Source organism: Crinia signifera, chromosome 2, assembly GCF_055691185.1.
Source record: "Crinia signifera chromosome 2, ASM5569118v1, whole genome shotgun sequence".
Lineage (NCBI taxonomy): Eukaryota > Metazoa > Chordata > Amphibia > Anura > Myobatrachidae > Crinia > Crinia signifera.
Window position 1 is genome coordinate 330,854,170 of NC_139218.1, and position 17,676 is coordinate 330,871,845.

The following is a 17,676-nucleotide window of genomic DNA, read 5'->3' on the forward strand; positions in this document are numbered from 1 at the left end:
GCCCCCCCCCCTATAGCCAGCGGGGGACCCAGTATTCACTGCACCCGATCGTGCATATGTAATGATCGGATGCAGTGAATATATGAATATCTAATGAGCGGCTCGAGAGCTCCGGCCCCCTGCTGGCTGCTCTGTAAAAAAAAAAAAAAAAAAAAATATTTTATTTAAAATTAAATATATATTCATGTGCTATAAGCACATGAATAAAAATAACATGCCCCTTCACAGAAAAAAAAATCCTGATTTTTTTTACACCAAAATAAAAAAAAAAAACCTTTTAGTTTAAAAGTTCACATTCCAGCTCTCCATGAAAAGATGGAGAATTGCTACACAGAGAGAGACAGCGAAAATCACTTAGAAAGACGGCGAATATTTCACATTGAATAGGGTTGCTCGCTTTTGGAGAGCAAAATGCTCCGTCCAAGGCGAAAAAAGCACGAATTCGCCATAAAACAGGGCGAATTTTTCTCATTGAATACTGCCCAAAGTATGAAAATATGCACACTACAGTATATGGATAAATGTATTGGGACGCCTGATAATACCTCAGGGACTGGAATGACATTGTATTCAAATACATATACTTTAAAATGGAGTTGGTCCACCTTGTGTAGCTAGAAGAGCTTCCATTCATCTTGGCAGGCGTTCTACAGGAATTTGTGAGTGTTTCTGTGGGAATTTGTGGCCATTAATTCTGTAGAGCATTTAGGAGGTCAGACACTGATGTTGGATGAGAAGGCCTCTCTTTCAGCCTCCGTTCCAGTTCATTCCAAAGGCGCTCAATGGGGCTAAGGTCAGGGCTTTGTGCGGGCCACAGAAGTTCAAAATATGTATTTATAACCATCTTTACAGTCCTTGCTTTGTGTACTAGGGCACAGTCATGTTGGATAAGGGCCTGCCCCACATGGTTGCCACACAGCTGGAAGCATAGCATTGTTCAAAATGTCTTGGTATGCTGCAGCATTTAAATTACACTTCACTGGAGATAAGGGACCTAGCCAAAACCCTGAAAAATAGCCCCATACACTTATCCCTAATCAATCAAACTTTCTACCAAATTCAGACCAGCCCATCTCATTACCAAACAGAGAAGTGTGTTTTGTCTCTCCGCAGTGCTCCACAGCCCAGTGTTGCTGTGCTTTACACCCGCTTGGCATTGGACATGGAAACCTCTTCCATTAAGCTCCCACCACAGTTTGTGTGCTTGCATAAAGGCCAGTGGAATTTTGAAACGATTAAGCTATACAATCAGGCTACTTAGGCACCTTGTGCCTTAGCATTTGTTAACCCCACTCCATAATTATACGTGGTCGTCCACTTCATGGCGGAGTTGCTGTGGTTTCTAAAACCTTCTACTTTCTAATAATATCACTTACAGTTGACCGTGGCATATCCAGCGAGAATGAAATTTCACAAACCGCATGAAGTCGCTTAGCTCTTCAGAACGACCCATTTTGTATCACAAATGTTTGAAAATGGAGACTGCGTAGCTGGGTGCTCGATGTTATACACCTGTGGCAACTGGTCTGATTAACACACCTGAATACAATAATTACCAGGTGCAGCCAAATACTTTTGTAGATAATTTGCCAGCTCTATCTAGGCAAGTACAGTATGTTCCATCATACACACATCTTCAGAGGCCTTCCACAAAAGAAGCATACATTTAAAAGAACTAAAATACCATCATTTTACAGGTTTTCTCCATGATAGCCAATAACTGTTCTTTAGGTCTACAATGACTTTAAAATGCATGATGGAATGATATTTATTTATAATGTCCTTTCATTATTCCTCAAGAGTTAGCTGGCGAGTGGCAATTTACAGATGTTAGAAGTCTTGCCACAGATTATCTACTTATGCCAGACTCCGCTGTCCTTGGGTGACCCCGACAAATTTCTTCATATTATGCCACTCCATTGTTGCCTTTTGTGGTGTGCTTTGAATAGTTTACCCGTTTAAAGAAACTTTTTCCCCAGTTTATGCCTTCTAGTTAAAATATAGCAGGTAGAAGTAATGTGCACCCAATCATCTTCCCCAAACACTATGCTAGCAAATACTGCTACATTTTATGGTGGAAATCGGATTACCATGTTTGGTTTACACCAAGAATATTCCTTTGTATTCAGGTCAGAAGCATCCAATCCAGGCCAAGGTCCATTGAGCACTATTCTTATGACATACCTTATAGATTGTTGAACCACTTTATAGAATGCTGAACCATGTGCTTATTATTTTTCTAGTAGACTTGGACGTCTATAGCACACAGCTGGCTGAAGAATAACAAAATAGAACCTTGATTTTAACAGCTGCTTCTTCATTTTAACTGCTGCTTCTTAATAAGAAATACATTGGATACTTACAACAATGTTTATTGTCTCTAAGTATCTGATATTGTTTGATTAGTTATCCAAATGTTATTGTATTTATTGTCTATTGATGGCTAGATTAGTGTCTAAAAATCAATAAACATACTAAAGAAAAAAAAAATGCATTGATGAAGAAATGGTAGTTTTTTTATGATTTCACCAATATTGAACACCATTATATTCGTGCCCACGTCAGGGTTTCAGTGTGGCAGTGTTCTTTGCCATTAGCCACTACTGGTATGGCCACCCAAAACGCCACTTTCCTTTTCATCACTGTTGGGTGTGTGCCTATCACACAGGGCAGTGCTGGACAGCCCCAAAGCTTTCCCTGCAGCAATTACAGATGCCGTGTGCATGCACACTGTATCCTTTCACCTGACGGTTTCAAATCAATTTTTAATCAATTCTCTCCTTGCTGTCGCCGGACACCCAGGTGGGGAGCACCTGGGTCTCTTCTTGCCGCTGCAGCTGCCCACCAATGTATAGCACGGCGGTAAAACATACATTGCTGGCGCAGGTCAGCAATGTATACGTTATCGCTGCCACTGCCCACCAATGCACATTATATTATGGTGGAAACGCATACCGCCAGCAGTGTATGCGTTACCGCCGCCACTGTTTACAAATGTATATTATGGCGGTAACGCATACATTGCTGGCCTGCGCCAGCAATGTATGCGTTGCCGCCATAATATAATGTACATTGGTGGGCAGTGGCAGCAGTACCGCATACATTGCTGACCTGCGCCATCAAGGTATGTTTGACCATGATACTATACATTGGTGGGCAGTGGCTGCGGTAACATTGCTGGCCTGTGCCACTGCTGCACATTATGTTATGGCGGTGATGCACATATTGCTGGCGCAGGTGAATGGGTTTCTACCTACATGCGTGGCTGCAAATGAAATTGTAGCTGTGCACATGGGCAGGACTAATCACCCAGGTGGGGTGGGACCTGATCGCTGGGCTCCGACTATACGCAGCCCAGCAAGCAGTTCTAAAATCAGGCACCAAGAACAGGAATGCACTGAATAAAATAGCCCCTGCTCCCACCCTTGGAATTCAAACCCCGCCCATTATGTAAATCGCCTTTTATATGAAAGATTTTCAGCAAAGTCTTTCACCTCCTGAAAATCTCTCGCTCTTTGGGGAAAATAGCTCAGTGTGTACGCACTACTTTGGTGAAAGATATATCTATCAGAGATTTTGCCAAAGTCTTTTGAAATGAAAATCTTCCAGTGTGTATGGGCCTTAAGACTTTCTTCTGGCCCTTTTACTCTCTCAGGTATAATCTGGCCATACGTCACAGCAGGATTTGTTAGGATACAAATTTTTTTGTGTTGATCCTCCTTTAATTATACAGGCCCTGAGGATCTAGGGTGCAGCTCTCGTATTAATACACTGCTCAAAAAAAAAAAATCAAGGGAACAATTAAACAACACAATGTAACTCCAAGTCAATCACACTTCTGTGAAATCACACTGTCCGCTTAGGAAGCAACACTGATTGACAATAAATTTTGCATGCTGTTGTGCAAATGGACAACAGGTGGAAATTATAGGAAATTAGCAAGACACCCCCCAATAAAGGAGTTGTTCTGCAGGTGGTGACCACAGACCACTTCTCAGCTCCTATGCTTTCTGGCTGATGTTTTGGTCACTTTTGAAAGCTGGTGGTGCTTTCACTCTAGTGGTAGCATGAGACGGAGTCTACAGCCCACACAAGTGGCTCAGGTAGTGCAGCTCATCCAGGATGGCACATCAATGCGAGCTGTGGCAAGAAGGTTTGCAGTGTCTGTCAGCGTAGTGTCCAGAGCATGGAAGCGCTACCAGGAGGCAGGCCAGTACATCAGGAGACGTTGAGAAGGCCAACAACCCAGCAGCAGGACTGCTACCTCCGCCTTTGTGCAAGGAGGAACAGGAGGAGCACTGCCAGAGCCCTGCAAAATGGCTTCGAGCAGGCCACAAATGTGCATGTGTCTACTCAAACGGTCAGAAACAGACTTCATGAGGGTGGGGTTTGTCCACAGGTGGGGGTTGTGCTTACAGCATTTGCCAGAATACACTGATTGGCAAATTTGCCACTGGCGCCCTGTGCTCTTCAAACTGAGCTCATGTGAAAGAGTCTGGAGATGCCAAGGAGAATGTTCTGCTGCCTGCAACATCCTCCAGCATGACTGATTTGGTAGTGGGTCAGTAATGGTGTGGGGAGGCATTTCTTTGGGGGGGGGGGGGCGCACAGCCCTCCATGTGCTCGCCAGAGGTAGCCTGACTACTATTTGGTACAGAGAGGAGATCCTCAGACCCCTTGTGAAACCATATGTAGGTGCGGTTGGCCCTGGGTTCCTCCTAATGCAAGACAATTTTAGACCTCATGTGGCTGGAGTGTGTCAACAGTACCTGCAAGACGAAGGCATTGATGCTATGGACTGGCCCGCCCGTTCCTCAGACCTGAATCCAATTAAGCACATCATGTCTCGCTCCATCCACCAATGCCATGTTGCACCACAGACTGTCCAGGAGCATGCCCTTCTCGTCACGTCTCTACTCCCCCCCCGTTTACAACAAAGCTGGGAGTCGGATTTGGGTATTCTTTCTGAGAATGACTGGAGTAGAGCACGTCCCAGTAAAATCAGACCCAAATCGCATAGTGTATGGGGGTCTTAAGTGTCCGCTTCGGGGGCCTTTTGGTATTTATTGTAGGAAGGTTTAAAAATGCAATTCTATATGCGCTGGCTGAGGTTTGCATAGCCAGACTTTGGATGGCCTGTGAAAGACCCGATTTTCAGGTTTAGCTATCTTTGGTTAATGTCATAGTGCAGCGTGAACACTTTCTGTACACTACTAGTATAGCGGTATATAAAAATGACCTGAAATGGTCCAGATGGCTATCCTCGAAATATGTATTATATATACACATACACTGGACAATGAGGCAAGCACACCAAAGTTTGATGGAAAAAAGTAAAAAAACTTTATAGAAAAAGTGTAGACATTAGTCCAACTTGCAGTACAATCATCTTAAAAGGATAAAGTTCCATACTTTACAATGAAATGCATAAAGGAGTACAGGGACACCATGTTCAAGCTCTACAGCTGTTTCGGTGTAGATTCCACCGTCATCAGGAGCATCATGCTCCTGATGACGGTGGAATCTACACCGAAACAGCTATTGTAAAGTATGGAATTTTATCCTTTTATGTGCTATTCTACTAAGATGATTGTACTGCAAGTTGGACTAATGCCTACACTTTTTCTATAAAGTTTTTTTAACTTTTTTTCCCCATCAAACTTTGGTGTGCTTGCCTCATTGTCGAGCCTGAATATCCATTTAAATGGTTTTAGCACCCTTTCTTTCGGATAAAAAGTGTGCACGGACATTTAAAGAACCGAATATATATATATATATATATAAAAGTCTTGTCGGTCCGGCACTCCACTGTCAATAGGTAATTTACCGTGTGCTCTGCCCAATCAATTCAATAACAGTCCAGGAGTACTTTAGCAAAGCACTGAGGCGGCACCACGGATGTTTGAAGCAAGTAAAAAGTTTTATTTAACGTTTCGGGGAACGTCAGTCCCCGTCGTCAGAACATCTGATGTTCTGACGACGGGGACTGACGTTCCCCGAAACGTTAAATAAAACTTTTTACTTGCTTCAAACATCCGTGGTGCCGCCTCAGTGCTTTGCTAAAGTACTCCTGGACTGTTATATATATATATATATATATATATATATATAGATAGTATCTCTTGGTATTCATTTGTAGTAGGATGGTATGTTTTATAGATGTTTCTGCAAATTTAACTTCTTAAAATAATAAAAAATTACTTAACATCATTCGCCCTATTTAATGTGGGCTCCATTTTACTGACTAGCGGAATATATTCAGACAGTCAGAAAGTCCCGATATCGCCGGAAACAGGCGCTGAGAGTTGAAAACGGCCGCGGATTTCACAATCCAGTGTAAGGAGGCAAACTTTTTGCAGTCGATTTCAGCCGGGATTGAATACTTTCGGTTGCTATTGCAACCCGGCGGAAATAGAAGGCGGCATTGAATAACCCCCTTTTTTATTATATATGATGCAAAATACAACAAAAACTTGCCAAACACATCAGCATTTGCCATTTCTTCAGGATGACGGCATAGAAGTGCAAAATGCTGGTGCAAAGATAATTATTTTTTTTGCGGTTGAGTAGCACTCATCTACAGTAAATGGATTACAGTATAACCACTATGTGAGGGGACACAAATGTACAAAAGTAAAGACACTAATCATTCAAAATTTCAATTACCTTAATGGTATCCATAGGCAAACCAGGAGGTGGGACCTTATTCAAGTAAGTCTTTAGGTCTTGGTCCACATGCTCAAAAACCAGGGTCACTTTAGTCTCTCGGTCTGTCCGGGCAGAGGCGCAAACATCCATTAGTCTGGGGGAGAAATGGAATAGAAAATTATTTACAGAAATGTAAAAAAAAATTATTTAGGCAGCTGTAGCATCTCATACTGAAGCATTTAGGTTCCAAGCATTGGTTATTCAAATAAACCTATAAAACCATTTGTATTTCATATTTTCACCTTTTACTTTACAGCTTCCTATTCTAATCAGAAACCTCCAACATCATGAAATAAAAATCTCACATTCTACCAATCTTCCACTGTTACCGTAAAGGCCCATACACGATTTGGAGCTGAAAGCTGCCCAGTGTGTATGGCCTGGTGATGAGCGCTCATGCATCATGAAAGCCATTCATCTGCTGCTATTACTAGCAAATGAGCGGCTTTGCATAGCCCTCTGTCCCCCCGCCGGGAAGGTGGGAAAGCCGCTCAGTGTATATGCACTGAGCGGCTTTCCCTCCAACGATGACAGCGGAATACATGTAAAGTAATACGCGTCCCCTCGCTGCGCTCGCCACACTATATAAAATCAACTCCACGCCGACGTGGTAGGGGGGGTATGAAAAAGTCGGAGGACGCGTATCGCTGCGCTCGCCACGCTTTGGGTTTGCGTTGATAGTGGAGGTGGCGTGGGGGTGCATTTAACATTGTAAGCACCCATTAGGGTGCTTATACAATTAAAAATCGTATAGGGGCTTATACAATTTAAAATCTCATTGCATGCAGGCATAAGGCATGCGATGCGATGTCATACAACTTAATATCGTGGGCGCCGTGCTAGGAAACAAGTACCAAAATAAATCTGTATGTTTTGTAGTTTTAAATCACATTGTATTGAACATGAATATTCTGGTGCTAAAAATAAGGAGAGAAGGATTCAAGAAAATAAAGCTGTGACAATGTATTCTTTTTGCTACATTTGTGCATAAAGATTCCTCTAATGGTACCTATACATGGTGCATTTTGCCCGTGCGATGCACGCTCCCACGTACATCACATTGCGCAGAAAGTCTGTGCAGCCCATACTTTTTGTACTAGATTGCATCACATCTATTACAAAATGCACGCTGCTGTAGCACATCGCTCTGTGTATGGTATCCATAATACCCCTTTTCCACTAGCAAATTCTACCCGGGTTTTTGCTCGAGGACGCGCACCGACACGGGTTTTTTGTCAGTGTGAACGTGTCCTTTACACAAAACACGGGTAGAGAGACCAGGGAATTCTACCCTGGTATCTACCAGGGTAAAACACGGCAATGACACGGGTCTGTGCGCAGTGTAAATGCACATTACCCGTGTTTTAGATCCGGGTAACACGCTGAGGCCGGTAATTGGTTCTTCAGGGGCACCAGAAGATGATGTCATCTGCTGGAGACGCGCCGGAAGACGCTGGGAGACGCTGACCACGAGGAGGCTTCCCAGCAGCAGCTCCTCCGGCGCTGGCCACAAGCAGCCATCGCAGCACATTGCCTACGCTGGGCACAAGCAGCCATCGCAGCACATTGGCCACGCTGGGCACAAGCAGCCATCGCAGCACATTGGCCACGCTGGGCACAAGTAGCCATTGCAGCACATTGCCTCCTACCTACGCTGGGCACAAGCAGCCATCACAGCCACAATCCCTGCGACGCTGGGCCCAAGCAGCCATCACAGCATTACCTACAACGCTGGGCACAGCAGGTATTTGGACAGCAAACCATGTCTAGCCATAGTTGGACAGACAGTGAGATAAGAGAGCTGCTTAATATTAGGGGAGAGGAAGAAATAAGAAGACAGATGACGGGTACAGTAAAGGATACCTTTGTCTACAAGAACATATCCCTTATACTGGCCGACAGAGGCATAAAAAAAACACAGCAGCAAGTGGTGAACAAATTAAAGGCACTACGAAAGCAATTTATGAAAACACACGACCATAATCGTAAGAAAAGTGGCGTAGGACGTATTGATTGGCCATATTATGAGCTATGCTACAGTGTCTTTGGCAAAAGTGCCCTAACTAATCCCATCGCACTATCATCATCCAGCTGTGCCAATAGTCAGATGTCAGTAGAGGAGGACCATGCCGAAACACAGCACAGCCTCCCCAGCTCACAATGTGGACCATCATCCCCACTGCTCGTATCAGACTGCAGTTTGGAAGAGTCAAGCATGAAGGATGATTCCGTCAGCGCTGTCATAAATGAGGAGGTAGAGGCTTCTCAGCCGGAGACTTCACAGGCACCCAAGTCGACGGAGATTTCCCAGGCACCCAAGCCCACAACTTTGCGCTCCAATAGTAAGTATTAAATTTGCACAGAGACAAGCACATACACAAACATTATGTAGTGGTGTCAAAACTATCATACTTCAAGCTCCTTTGGTACTACACATCCTAGCATGCTGTGTCATAGTTGCTGCAGTAGTCCATACGTAAGACCAAAACTTATGTTAACACATGGTGGGATATGTGGATACTTGAATGGCAACCTCGAACAATATTACACCGCAATACCTTTAAACTATCTTTGAAAAAGGATTGAAAACATAATGGGCAATGGATAGGTAGTGTGTATGTGCCGGAAGGCCGCAAACATGTGTTGGATAAACTATGCAAAGTTTATATATCATCAGTGTGTAACAAATCATTTTTTATCCCTACACAGTCTATAACGTTCCCAAAAGGAAGCCGAAACCAAACAGAACAGAACAATCTGTGAGAGCAATGACAACGATTATTCTGGAACATCTACGTGAGGCGGATAGCGATTTGAATGCTCATGAAGATGCAAGAATTGCCCGTTTTTTAGCATCTGAAAAAGAAATGCATGATTCTTTTATGTCACAAATAGCGGATATGCATGAGAGGCAGATGACATTGTTTGAGCGTATGTTTAGCCGTATCCCTCCCAATACCCAAGCACCACAAAAAGACCACACACAAGTGGCATATGGCCAGTACAACTATGACCATGCTCAGTATCCTAACACATCAACCCCACAACCCGAACAATATCGGGTTTATAGGCAATTGAGTTAGGCCTGTTGTTGCTACAGCAATGTTTGTATGTATCTTTTCAGGTTGTTAGGTTTCTGCACAATGTAGGTTGAGAAGCCAAAGTTGGGCCAGTTGGTACACATTTTTTATATATAATTATTTATATACATAGAAGGGCAAGTAAAGGTCGCAGTACTAGGGTGCTCTTTTTTTTTTTTTTTTAAATATATAGTATATCTAGATATACATTTTCCTACCTCAAGGATGTACGTTCTTAGGCCTGAAATAATTAGGTCCACGTGATAACTATAGAATGGCCATAGCAGAGGGGAAGATGTATGGATCAGTGATAGTGCTTTAGGCCCTCCTATCAGCTCCAAACTGTTAAGTGTATGAAGGGTTTCTGAAGGGACAGTTTGGAGCTGATAGGATTGCCAATTTATGACTTCTTTCACCCCCCCCCATCACTGCGTCATACATCTTCCTCCCTCTTGTGTTCTCTTTGCACTTATATTTTTGCACTCATAAATGTTTACCAAGCCATTTTGTACCTGCAAGTAAAGGTCGCAGTACTAGGGTGCTCATTTTTTTTTTGTTTTAAATATATAGTATATCTAGATATACATTTTCCTACCTCAAGGATGAACGTTCTTAGGCCTGAAATAATTAGGTCCACGTGATAACTGGAATGGCCATAGCAGAGGGGAAGATGTATGGAGCAGTGATAGTGCTTTAGGCCCTCCTATCAGCTCCAAACTGTTAAGTGTATGAAGGGTTTCTGAAGGGACAGTTTGGAGCTGATAGGATTGCCAATTTATGACTTCTTTCCCCCCCCCATCACTGCGTCATACATCTTCCTCCCTCTTGTGTTCTCTTTGCACTTAGATTTTTGCACTCATAAATGTTTACCAAGCCATTTTGTACCTGTATGTCAAGTTTTGAAAACATACAAGAAAGTTTTTTGACATGTTTTATAATTATACTTCAAGTATACAAAAAATGAATAAACACAAACTGTTCAACCAGCAATATTTCTCTGTGTCCCTTACTGCAACATTGATGTAAGGTTTTGAGTTATTGTGGCTCTTATCCGCTCTGCGGCAACGCTATGCACCCCCTCATAGCCTGCTGCATCATGTACGTTTCCCAACAACTCCTGGTCCAGCACATTCCACTCAGGAAGAAAGTTTTCCTTTTGCAGCTCACATATATTGTGCAGAATGCAGCAAGCTGCGACAATATCTGGCATGATTTTTAAGTCCACATCATTCCTCTTCATGAGGCAACGCCAGCGTCCTTTTAATCGGCCAAAAGCATTTTCAACTGCCATACGGGCAGAACTGAGGGCATGGGTATATGCAATCTGTTGTGGCGACAGTTGAACATGCTGGGTGTAGCCCTTCATCAACCAGTGCTGCAAGGGGTAGGCTGCATCACCAATGAGGTGGACCGGAATTTCCACACCATCAACAGTCACCGATTTCTGTAAAAATAATTATATTTATTCCTGGTTCAAAACATAAATATTGGTTTATGGGTGAACATAAACTGTAGGGTACAAATTTCTTACCTCTCTAGGGAACAGACATCCACCTAGCTGGTCCTCCGCAATACTGTACAGATCTGAATTGGCTAGCACCCTCGCATCATGTGACCTACCGGGCCAACCTATGAACACATCTGTGAAACTAAAAAGAATGGTATATTACATATTGTTCCTCCAAATAAAATGCCCATCCTTACAAAAAAAAATAGTAAACTATTGCTTACCAGTATTTATGGTCCACTACAGCTTGCAGGACAATAGAATGCCACCCCTTGCGGTTATAGTAGTCTGCGGGGTTATCACGGGGGGCAATGATGGGAATGTGGGTACCATCGATTGCTCCACCACACTGAGGATATCCACGCCTCTTGAATCCCTTGACAGTGTCCTCTAGCCGCTGTCCTTGCGGCAAGGATATAAAGCGCTGGTATAGGGTTTTCAGCAATGCCCGTGTGACTTGGTATACAATCTTGCACACTGTGCCAATTCCTACACCAAATAGACAAGAGAGTGTTCTATACTCTCCAGGGGTAGCGTACCACCAAATAGCAATTGCTAACCTCCTGCTGGGCTCAATAGGCTTCCTGAACTTGGTGGTCTGTTTCGTGATGGCAGGGGACAGTAGTTCCAAAATATAGAAAAATGTAGCACGGGACATTCTGAAATGTGCCATCCACTGTTCATCCTGGAAACTTAGAACTGTCTGCATGAAAGCCTCCCCATGTCTGCGATCTCTCATCCACATTCTTCTGGTTGGTGCAGTGCTCATTTGCAGGATGGTGGAAACACTCGCTGATAACAGCACTCTCCTCCTCCTCAAATAATGGCGACGAGCACTCTCCCTCTCCGCAAAGAATTGGGTCCTCCTCCTCCAGCGCAGCAGTAGGTAGCAGAGTGTTATAAGCTGCATCAAGCTGTCCATGGCAGAATAGTACAGCAAAATACTGCAAAATGTCTGCAAGCCCAGCATAGACACAGCTACTCTCTCTGACTCCATTGCTGCAATGCTGCAAGAAGTAACCACCCACCACCCCTCCCCTTTGTCCCCTTTGTGACTTCAAACTGGTTTGGACTGGAAAAAAGCTATGTCTTGTGGGCATTCTTGGGATTTTTCAAAGTTTACCCGGGTTTAGTGTAAAAGGCTCCGACACGGGTATAACACGGGTCTGTGCGCAGTGTGAACAGTGTTTTTACCCGTGTCTTACACGGGTATGATCCGTGTTCAAAAACCCGTGTTTAACACGGGTTGCAGATGGAAAAGGGGTATAAGTCAGCTCCTTGGTGACTGACCAAATTGTAATTCTGATGCCAAAGACTTTGGGAGAGATGTATCAAATCTTCTAAAAAGACCAGGTATAGAAGATGCTCAATTAGCTGTTGGACTTCCCACTGGCTACTCAATTATTTCCTGTGGTACCCACAGCTCGTGGAAAAGTGGCTGGACCTAGGCAATTAGTGCCCACGGTAAGCACACAACATTAGTTAATGTGGATTTCTGTTCCCAACTCAGGAGAGTTAAAGTTGGTACACACGGGTCGATGTGGAATTCGATTTCCACTGAACGTGAATGCCCATTGTATTCGAATCTGCATCGAATGCTGCTAAATGCTTTCGATTTTTCCTTCTATAAGCAAAACCGAATAGAAAATAGTGCATATCTCCCCATCTGTACCCTCTATTATGCTGGGCCAAAACAACCTTACAGATTGCTGTACAAACAAGTAGAAGTTCCCGCAGTGCTGTCTTGTACTGAAGACCAAGGCCTTTATTCTGGTCTACTTACATTAATTTATATTATTGTTTCTGTAACGGATGTGATTGGCTATTTTAAACTGGTTGTACAGTTAGTCATGACTTAAAAAATAATTACATCACTGGTAAATCATGATGGAAGAACAGTGGGAGAAAGTATATCACCGAGGACTTTATATTAAATGATCTATTTTATATACCCCATCCCTAAAGGCCGTAAGGTGCCCATACACTAGTAAGATTTATCTTCAGATCTGGCTGGTTGGAACAAAAACATGGTTATGGATGAGTGACAGTTTGTCAGTTTCCAAGCAAATGGTCAACTGTCATTTGCTCTCATCCATAACCATGTTTTTGTTCCAACCAGCCATATCTGAAGATAAATCTGCGTGTGTATGGCCACTTTAAGGGGACAAGTCAGACAGGATTTCCCTGGCAGCTCCATGGGAGGGCTCATATACAATTTGGCACTTGATGTCATTTTTTTTACATATCATAAATCACATGTGATTTATTGCATGTAATTCCTGGGAAATTGCAGGCGGAGGGATCCCGAGAGCTGGGTGGAGGGAACCGGGCTGCAGGAGAATACAAAGAAACCCATACAAATTAATGGTTAGCCACTGATTGGCTGAGAGAGCTCTCTCAGCCAATCGGCGACCGCCTATTCTTTTTTTTCATTAAGTATGTCTGCCGCTGTTGGGCTCATGGCGTCCCCCCGCTTCAGATGCAATACACTGCGAGTCCTAAAAAGCACCCACGATGTGCCACTGATGGACCGCGAATCATATCTGATGTCATTCACATGTAATTTGGCCCCATTTTACGGCCCGATCTGCTGGAATCGGGTGCATTCTGGCCCAAATCACATAGCTTATGGGGGCCTTATATGCAGTTTCCTGAAATTTGAAAAAACATTCAGTTAAGCCAATGACTAGAACAATGAAATGTGAACAAGACATTTCACTGTACATAGTGTAACAATATTGTCAGCTTTTGCATTGTGTCCTCACTACCGATAAAGGCAAGCAACAGTGTTTTTCAGTGATAAAGCCTCAAATAGTAGAAGCAAAGAGCCACCTACTGTACTCTACTAATCAAGGAGGCATGAGATAGCAGAATAACAGGCCGGCAGCCATTATACTCTAGAAGGTTTACAAGATAATAGACTTTTAGGAATTATTCAGCATTTTTATCCTTATTGGCCTCTCCTGTGAGGGGGTTATACCCAGCTGTAACTGAAGCATAGGTGCTCAACTACTAATCCATTATTCCCTTTATGGATAACAGATGAACAGTTAATTCATACGCAAAGCACTTTATATGAATAGAAGGTCCGTTAAATGATGGATTGGTTTCCTAGCACGATGCCCACGATATTCAGTCGTATGGCATCTTATGCATTGTATCGCATCTATACCTGCATGCAATTTTAAATTGTATAAGCACCCTAATAGGTGCTTACAATGTTAAATGCACCCCCATGCCACCCCCACTATCAACGCCCAACCAAAGCGCGGCGAGCCCGCGAGGGGCGGCAGTACGCGTCCTCCAACCTTTTCATACCCCCACTATCCACGTCGGCATGGAGTTGATTATATATAGTGCGCGAGCCACCTAGCCCGAAGCGTGGCGAGCGAGCCCCACGAGGGGGCGCGCATTACTTTACATGTATTCCGCGTCCGCTCACCACGCTTCGGGCTCGGTGGCTCGCCACACTATCTAAAATCAACTCCACGCCGACGTGGATGGTAAGGGTATGAAAAGGTCGGAGGACGTGTACCGCTGCACTCACCACGCTTCGGGTTGGTTGATAGTGGAGGTGCTTTTAACATTGTAAGCACCCATTACGGTGCTTATACAGTTAATAATCTTATAGGGGGCCCATTTAACATTGAAAACACCCATTAGGGTGCTTATACAATTTTAAATCGTATACCATTGTATATGGCATACAATGCGATGGTATACGATTTTAAATTGTATAACATCGGCTGCCATTGCATACCATTGTATGGCTTATGGTATATACGATGCGAGTATTGAACCCCAGTATCCCATAGGACGTTAGAGAAATATCACCAGTGATTTCCACGTAAAAGCTTCGGTACTTGAGTAGTTTCACGGCGGCAGCTCTACGCTATGTTTGAATCGAACGTTATCAGCATAGCCCCGGCAGCAGCGCTACGCTAAGTTTGGTTGAAGCTACGTTATCAGCGTAGTCCAACGGCTGCCTTACTTCTGCAGTTAATTTGAAGCTACGTTATCAGCGTAGCTCAAAAAGCTGCCTTGTGTAGTTTCACGGCGGCAGCTTGCACTACATTGTCAGCGTAGTGACTCCGCGGCAGCCCTGCGGTCACAGGCCATTGTGGCACTTGTAGTTCCACATAGAAATAGACAGCCTGGCACACAGCTAACAAAGGGGGCGTCTAAAGTAGAAATCCCGGCAAACCGCTAACAAAGGGGTCGTCAAAATTTAGACGCTAAAAAAGGGTGCATCTAAATTTAGATGCTAGAGCGTCTAAATTTAAACGCTTTATCTTTCATAAAGGCATTTGGTTGTCGAAACGTTAGATCACAATACAGTTGTGGATCTGTGATATATATATATATATATATATATCTTTCTTAGGTCCCTTTGTAATTTATGGGAGGGAAGGGGCTAATTCAGGGGTGGCCAACCCGCGACTCTCCCCTTGTCAAAGTGCGGCTCCTAGAAGCCCCCCTGCCCCCCCCCCCCCACTCATCTCCACTCCGGCGTTTGTACGCCGGAGCTTCCCTGCCGCCGATGCCCCCTCTGCCTGTCACATTCAGCAGCGACGTCGGCGGCAGGCTGTGGAAGCGACTGGAGGAGGCTGGGCCGGGGACTCAAGGCTCATGGGAAGTGTAGTCTTTACCAAGCGGCCCTCTACTGCGCATGTGCGGGGCTGTTGCTGCCGTGATGGGGAGCACAGCATCCGGGTATTACCTGGCTGTGTGTGACCCTATAGAGCTCTCGCCAGAGGCAGCACAGGGTCAGATATGGTGGTGGCTGTAGCAGCAGCAGGCTGGGGTTTGGGAAGGGTGGGAGACATTGGTGATGGGCATACAGACTATATTACAGAGCTGGGGAGGGGGTGTATCCACAGTCACCCTGGGTCTCGGGGGGGGGGGGGTGCGACGGAGGGGGGCTCTAGAGGTGCTGCGCCAATGGTGCACACCTGGACACCACTGGCGCGCACCTATTCTAGATTAGTGGTATGCCTGGAAATTTTCTGGCACAGCCCGCTGCGACAGCGCCCGGAACATTTCACCAAGGGGTCCAAATAGACCACGCCCCTTTTTTGGCATGCGCGCCTTCGTCGCGCACATGTTGTCGGCTCTTTAGCTTGACTACACATATTTTTCGGCTCTAATTGATAGTTTTCAGGGTGTCCCCTGGCAACCCCTCTAGCACCAGCCCAAATAAACAGACATGGTTGCTGCCGACCATATGACCAGATACCATCAAAAAAGTAGCAGCAGGTTACCCATCTGCCACAACCAAAACTAAGCACACAGGCAACATGGAAGGCTTCATTGTGAAAAGGTTCATAAAGGTGCCGATACACGGTGGAGTTTTGACAGTGGGATGAATTCTCCTACGCACATCACATGGCACAGTGCAGCATATGTGCAAATTATGTCATCACTTCGCATCTATTACAAAACGCACAGTGCTGTAGCACATTGCATGCATTTTGGCCTTTACCTTAAGGCTATAAAAACTTATTTGAAACTGCTTCCTGCAGTCATGTGATAGTTAATCATCCGACTGCACAGACATGGAATCCTGGCAATTTGAACCACAACTGTAAATGTGGGGAAAACTCAAAACAGAAGCAGCTTTGGTCGGCCTGATCCTCTGCGGCCCATACATTTCACAAGCCAGAGAATGCACATGCTATGTATTCTTAGGTAATGTGACTGCTTTAAAGAGCTCACTGCATGAGTCAGTATGTGACATTCTGCTTTTTGTTGGTGATTATTTGAGCAATAGAGGACAGTTCAACCAGATAACTGACCACAAGAACATGTAAAATGTAATAAGGTCATCTCTCCTTTATGAGAATAAGGGTTGACTCAAAGTACAGAATGGAAAATATTTCTTGCCATTTGTGTATTGTGCTTTGTTCAACCTACAGACTGTCTAGCTACATCAAGGCCTTTTGGTGACTTGGTACATTTCCTGTACATAGAACCCAAATATTTGGTCAAAACTCTTTTTGCACTGGCAGCAAACAGAAGAGCTCTACTAATATAAAGTTACAGACCATGTTATGAGTGACTGCCACAGCTCATCGTGGTTACAGATCCTGGTCATTGCTAGGTGACGGGAACATCGCATGACTCCAGCCGCGGCCATTGCTAGGACATCAGGTGGCCATGGCAGTTCCTGGCTCGAGCTATAGCCTTATTCAAAAGGATAGGCACCAGTGCTGTATGACCTTTCTGTGCGAAGGGGCAGCTCAGCTGAGTTGTCCAGACTCTAAGTCAAATAATAGATAATACAGTATATTGGGTAAGCGCTCACCTTTGTGCAATTATGTCGGTTATATAAATCCAGGGAGTGTAACAATGTCTGGGGTCTCTAAGTATATATGAATATAA

At 44.3% G+C, this 17,676-nt stretch overlaps 2 protein-coding genes across 5 annotated transcripts in view; one reads left to right on the forward strand and one right to left on the reverse strand.

Annotated features, from left to right (window-relative positions):
- Positions 1 to 17,676, reverse strand: part of CDK4 (cyclin dependent kinase 4) — a 43,813-nt gene that overhangs the window by 14,451 nt on the left and 11,686 nt on the right. For all 4 annotated transcript variants that reach the window (XM_083169421.1, XM_083169422.1, XM_083169420.1 and 1 more), the window contains one exon: positions 6,667 to 6,802. In XM_083169421.1, the coding sequence (XP_083025547.1) occupies positions 6,667 to 6,802 (136 nt within the window). The remainder of the gene's footprint in view (positions 1 to 6,666; positions 6,803 to 17,676) is intronic.
- Positions 7,896 to 10,771, forward strand: LOC146057764 (uncharacterized). Its single transcript, XM_083169423.1, has 2 exons — positions 7,896 to 9,050; positions 9,418 to 10,771. The coding sequence occupies exons 1-2, from the start codon at positions 8,471 to 8,473 to the stop codon at positions 9,789 to 9,791; spliced, it is 954 nt and encodes a 317-aa protein (XP_083025549.1). The 5' UTR covers positions 7,896 to 8,470; the 3' UTR covers positions 9,792 to 10,771.